This window comes from Solanum pennellii, chromosome 1 (genome assembly GCF_001406875.1).
Source record: "Solanum pennellii chromosome 1, SPENNV200".
Lineage (NCBI taxonomy): Eukaryota > Viridiplantae > Streptophyta > Magnoliopsida > Solanales > Solanaceae > Solanum > Solanum pennellii.
The window spans coordinates 94,728,260-94,734,827 of NC_028637.1; the positions used below are offsets into that span (position 1 = coordinate 94,728,260).

The 6,568-nt window shown below is 28.4% G+C and overlaps 1 protein-coding gene across 1 annotated transcript; it reads left to right on the top strand.

Annotated features, from left to right (window-relative positions):
- The first annotated feature begins 3,611 nt into the window (after nt 1–3,611).
- On the top strand, nt 3,612–6,165 carry LOC107015797 (zinc finger protein ZAT9-like). The gene is made up of 2 exons (XM_015216213.2): nt 3,612–4,748; nt 5,669–6,165. The coding sequence occupies exons 1-2, from the start codon at nt 3,784–3,786 to the stop codon at nt 5,670–5,672; spliced, it is 969 nt and encodes a 322-aa protein (XP_015071699.1). The 5' UTR covers nt 3,612–3,783; the 3' UTR covers nt 5,673–6,165.
- The last annotated feature ends 403 nt before the right edge of the window (nt 6,166–6,568 follow it).

Genomic DNA, 6,568 nt, shown 5'->3' on the forward strand with positions numbered 1-6,568 from the left:
AGATAACATGACATTATTCCCTTTTTTTTAAGTTATTTGACTCATGCTAATTTAATATATTTCTTAAGAGAACTTTAATAAAATGTGTATTTTACTAAATTAATTATGTTTTGAAACTTTAAATTCGATTATAGTACGTACCACTGTTATTTTATATAATTATTCAATATTACATATACAATAACAAATATTTAAATCTTTTAAAATTTATCAAATGAACTAATAAAAAAAGTCAAGTAAAATATAAGGGAGAGATATCATAAATTTGTTCCTATTCGAAAAATCAGTCGAGCAAAAAGTACGAGCAGAGGGCCACTACACTTGAAAATATCTTTATAGAAGAAGACATAAAATTAAAAATGAATTTGTTAAGTATTGTAAAACCAATGAGATAAGTGTGTAATTAGGCTTGACAAATAAGATACTATAAAACTACATATTCGATTTTATCTTTTTATTTTTTATTTTAAAGAAGAGGGCATTTTACATATTATTACAAAAGATGAGATAACCGCTAAAAGATATGGTGGATAGATGAGATTTCTGCATCATTAATGAATTTAGCTTGTTTGGTGAAAACTACGTATGGAAGTATTGTTTGAACATACAATTCGAATTTCTTAAATTGTATTTTTGCTCATAAACATAAAAATTTTCATAAGTTGTGAAAACTATCAAAATTTCTTCAATCTTTACAGTCTTAACTAACAAACGAGGAAACCATAAATTCATAAAAGAAAATAGCGGAATATCTAAAAGTGTTGCATTGATAAAATCACTTATCTCCATGCTCCTTTATGATAATAAAAAATGTGCGATTACAAACTTTCAAGTACACATAATTTTATAAAATTTCACTAGTCAACGTTAATAAATTCTATCATCTAATTCTTTCACATGATACAAACAATCTCTATGCTAAGCCTGATTCTTTTTCCATTTTTGTTTGTAGAAAACCAAAAGTACGATTATTCCTTTTTACAAAATACAAACTTTTGATTTAACGTTTACATTTAAAATTAAATTAAGATCACATTTTAGATTCTTATATTATGATTTTGAAAAAAATTGAGATATTAAATCATAATTCCAAACTACATTTCTAGACATTAATTTAAATCATGAATTCAAACACATACTAAATGCTTAAAAGAAAGAATAAAAATGAGAGATTGGATAAGTGACTCAATTGTAATATTTGAAGCTACTAGAGATACTGAGTTTATGTGGTGATAACTTTACCCCCTAACAAAATGTTTTTCTGCTAAATATTGCCTATTTTAAAAATAATCTCAAATATTTTTTGCTAATTATTTTTAAAAAAGAATCTCTTTCGATGAGTACCGAACAACTAACAATAACAACTTTTATAGGTGGAATTAAAAAAAAATAAAATATACCGAGTTATTATCCCTATTTTTGTGAAGTACAAATTTATTTCTGATAAACTTTTGATGTACAACTCACGGTATAAGTATCAAACGAGGATAAAGAAAAAAGCGAATTATCAAATTAAGAAAACATAATTACATATACTATAACTAATTGAAAATTAACCATGTTGAAATGGGGATCTAACAAGAAAAAAAAATAAATAAATATACAATACTAGGTCCATTATTTTTATCCCTAATAAAACGGCACTTATAAACTCCATTTCTTAATGGAAAAAGGGGACAAGAAGTTAGTTCCTCACCATTCATTTCCCTATTAGACAATTCAACTCAAGATCCTTAATTAAAGGGCTTTGATTTATTTTTCCTTAAATAGCAACTCTTAATTAATCACAACATTAATTATTCCCCTTCCAACTAATAAAAATAAAAGAATCAATATTTACAACTTGAATTTTAAATAAGCTGCCACACTTTTAGTATGTCCAGCCAGTACCATGCCAAAATCTTCCCTTTCTCCTAGCCCTTATTTTAGAATTTTATTTTTAATTTTTTTCCAATAATCTTATCACTCCAAATTATTATTTTAAAAATATTCTAATTAATACGTAGATTTAAGAAAATGGAGGGTAAGAAATATATCTTCAGAATCATTATAAAACAGAATAATTTCGGTTGTATCAAATAGAAATATTTTTTGCTTAGCTTGTTAATTAATCCGTAAAGTTCACTTTTTATTAAACAAAAAATATAGAAAGGGCCTTTTGGTCCACATTAGTATTTTATCATCGATTCGTCGTTACAACAACTCAACAAATTTTATTGACTGATTTAAGTAAAGGTTAAACCTAATTTATTCTAGTAACCTCCTATAATTATTGTTCCCATTTTGCCCTACCTTGTCCACTAATATGAAAAGCACATAAATTTAAATTTTATAAACTGAAATAGTAAGAGGAAATTTATACTTTTGGTGCTACTTTTAACTGGTAATAAACCCCCTCCTCTTGCGATGAGTTTAAGTTTTGTATATCGATAATTATATATTTCTTACACTATAAAATTAAGTTAGTGTATAAAATATGAAACCCTCCATATAAGCTTGGTGTAGATACCTTAAAATAAGATAAATATTTAGAACTTAACTTATACTAATGAAAGTTTATCAATATATGCAATTTACTCTCTTACCTGTTTGACTTTATTTGATCATATTACTTCTCGAAGAAGTCAAATAAGTTTTAGTTTGACCTTTTTTTAAAAAAAAATATTTTTAATTATTAAAAATATTATGACTTAAAAGATACTTTTACATAATTCCTAAATATATTTAATATTTTATTTTTAGAAAAATTTTTAAAATGTCATGAATCAAAATTTATTTACACCAAAAATTAGTCAGTTTGACTGTATTTACATAAAATGAAACATTTTTGAACTATAATAAACTTATTGGTTTGTTCTCTGTTAATGAAATTTATTTGGAGAGTGTAAATTTATGAATTTATACTTTTAATCAAACAATTCATAGACATTTAGAGCCTGTTTGGCTCAGCTTGAAAGCTGGTCAAACTGACTTAAAAGCTGATTTTTGACTTATTTAGCTGTTTGACAATACTCAAAATAGCTTATTTTAAGTTAAAAAAAACTTATTTTAAGTCAAAAGTTAAAAGCTGAGGTAGGGGTGCTTTTTTTTTTAGCTTATAAGCTGTTTTAAGTTGACCACATTTTTATCTTTTTGCCCTTAATATTTTTATACAATCTCCAAATTACCCACATAACCCTAACATCTCTTTCTTCCATTTTTCCCTTTTCACGTTTGGCATAGCAACTTCAGCACTTTTATCCAAACACATAACTGCTTATTTTAAAAATAAGTTTCAGCACTTTCAAAAGTACTTTTTTAAAGCTGCTTTTATTAAGCCCATCCAAACGGGGCCTTAATGGTAAATATCCACTTTATTTCATGAACCAATGACCCTTATTTTTTTATTAAAAAAATAAAAATAGTAAATAAGGAAAAATAAATTAAATTTAAGGGGTAATTTAGGAAATGTATAGATGGGATGGAAATAAATGCAAAAGTCGCATGTTACATGTCCTTGCCATTCACTCTCTTTTGCCTTCATGCATACGCTTTAATTGAACTTTTTCTCTTTTTTTTCCTCTAATATTAATTACCTTTTGCCGTTTTAAGTTTAAATTAATTTACTATTAATTAATCCCCACAAAAGAAAATCAAAATTCAGATTTGTTTTAGAGTATCTTTAAAACTATTTCCATTTGTATATATCTGTTGGTGGAGGAATGCTTGTTACCTACTCCTTTTTTATAGCTTCCTTCCACTCTCTCCCAAAAACACACACACACAGCAGTGGTGGGGGTGGTGATGGAGAAACACAAGATATGTAAGCTTTGTTCAAGAAAATTTCCTAATGGAAGAGCTTTAGGTGGGCACATGAGATCTCACATGATGAATTTACAGTTACATCAACATGAAACAGAGTCGATTCCATCATCATCTTCATGGTCTGATGAAGAAGAAAAAGGTAAAATCTTGAATTCATCTGATGTTGATGCTGATGACTCGGTTGTTGTTCTTCCAGATAAAGAGAGTGAGACTGAGTCATCGAAAAACCCAATTCGTTTCAAAAGATCTAAAAGAGTAAGGAAATCAAGAAAACCCAATTTTATGAAGATAACAGAGTATTACTCATCAGTGGTTGAAACAGAGCCGGTGAGTTCGATTTCAGAGAATTCACCTGAAGAAGACGTTGCACATTGCTTGATGATGTTATCTAGAGATAAATGGAATAAAAATGAACAAGTTGATTTCTACTCTGATGAAGAATTCAAAGAAGAGAATTCAGCGGAGGATTCCGGAGGAGAAGTTAAAGTAACTACAAAGAGTAGTAGAGGAAGAGGTAAGTATAGATGTGAAACATGTAATAAATTTTTTCGGTCTTATCAAGCTTTAGGAGGACACAGAGCAAGTCACAAGAAGATTAAACTATCAAACGAAGTGATAGAAAGCGCGGCGAATAATAATAATAATGCAGTAATGGAAGAGAAAATACATCAATGCCCTGTTTGTTACAGAGTTTTTCCATCAGGTCAAGCTTTAGGTGGACACAAGCGATCACATACTATTGGTGCTGTTGTTGCAACAAGTGTAACTGTTCTTCCTCCTCCACCTCCTGCTCCAGCTAAATTAGAATTATCAAGAACTGGTGGAACAAGTTTAATAGATCTTAATTTTCCTCCACCAATGGAAGATGATGATGAAATTATCAGTCAAGTTGAAGTTTCTGCAGTTTCTGATGCTGAATTTGTCAACACCATCAACAATCAGAGGTAAAGTTTTGGTCTTTCTTAATTTTTAGTGGTATTAGGAAAAGGGATTAATAGTGGGATTATGGATCTAAGTTAAAAATTTTCTTGGGAAAGTTGGATTAGCTTTTACTCATTCAATAGTTTTGACTGTAATTCATATTTACTGTTGAAAATTGTTCTCTAATGTTGAATGTAACAGCTGATTTTACTGATAGAGGAGACAATTAAAAATCACTTTCTTTAGTTTAATTAAATGACTTCAATTCTTTTTTAGCTTACCAACAATGTGAACTTTAAAAAATTAATAAAACCAACAGCTACTGTAGTTAATGGTGTCTGTTTAAATTGCTGCTAATGGCCTAAATAGTGTTCCACCTGTTACTTTCGAGGAAGATCAATAATATTTTCACTTACTCAATAAACTCGAATCTTACGTTGATGATAACACGCTCAACTACTCGAGCAAATTTTACTTATTATGTACTAGGAGAAGCAGCAACTAATTCTTTTTTCACTATTTTTTTTTCCTTTTTCTTCTGTGTCTCACTCTTATAAATACATTTGTTGTTCTTCTGTGTCACTGTCTGACTTTCCAACACTTGTCTGATGCTCAATAGTTAGAACCTTACAGATCTGAAATACTTTTTCTGAATACCCAAATGGTTCACATTTGACCCAATGGAGCTCAAATTTGTTTCTTTTGACTATATTACCCTTGAAGAGAATTTTTAAAATTATTTACGAAAAATTTAATCTGTTACAACTGATAACTTGTCTTATATCAATTTCATTTAAATGGAGAGTTACTTAATTGTTTTTAACTCTTTAAGACGTCAAACATATAGTCTAACAGGAGTGGATATACTCTATACTCTATAGTTTTAGTTCAAACTATATGTTAGAACTTTACGAGTCCTAAACTCTAGTTTCATTTTTTGCAGGTAGAAGTTAAAAGTCAATTTTAGCGTCTTATTATTAAGCAATTTGATTGAACTACCCTTTTTTCCCTTAAGGGGAATAATATGTGAGAGAGAAAGTTGGCAAAAACACCATTGTTTTACTGAAAGAATATTGCTTGTTTGGTTTGGCATGACCCAGAGTATCTGGTTCATGCAGGTTCTAGTGAGAGAAAAGTACAAAGGATATTTTAATTTTATGTGTAGACAGTTTTGTTGTGTCACATTCATGAGAACATAATTTTAAAAATGGACCAGGGTTCCTTTTCTTTGTTGGACAAAAACCTTTTAAATTATGTGCTTTCGATATTTCTTTTTTTCATAAATAATTATTTCTAGGTTTTATAAAACATCTTTTGATCATCATCCTACACTAAATTAAAGATCAAAAGATGAGAAAAAATTGTATGTAGAGGTAAGGCTTTCTATTTTGAGTAGAGCAGTTACCAAAAGAGTTTTATTAATGAATGTAATTGTGATTATTTGTACCTTATTTAAGTACTAGTATCAAAATTGTTCCTTCGTTATTAAAATCTTTTACAATATTTAAGAGGTGAAAAGAGGATCAAATTTGATTAACAGGTGGAAGAAACACATATTTTGAACTTTTTCGATTTTATATATTTTTCGTTCAACAAATTAGAAGTTAATATGCCTAGTCAGATATTATAAGGAATAAAATCAAATCATTTTCATTTGAGGAACTAGTAAAACTAGTAACATTTTTATTTATCATTTGTAGAAAAAAAAAGCATGGCTATTAGTCTGTTCCTAAAGGTTATAAAATCAGGTTTGCCTAATTAACAGAATGGGAGAAAAAAAAGGTGCCTTTTGGGGAACGTTTAGGTCACCGTCATTTTTATTAAATTCTGATTAACATTCTTA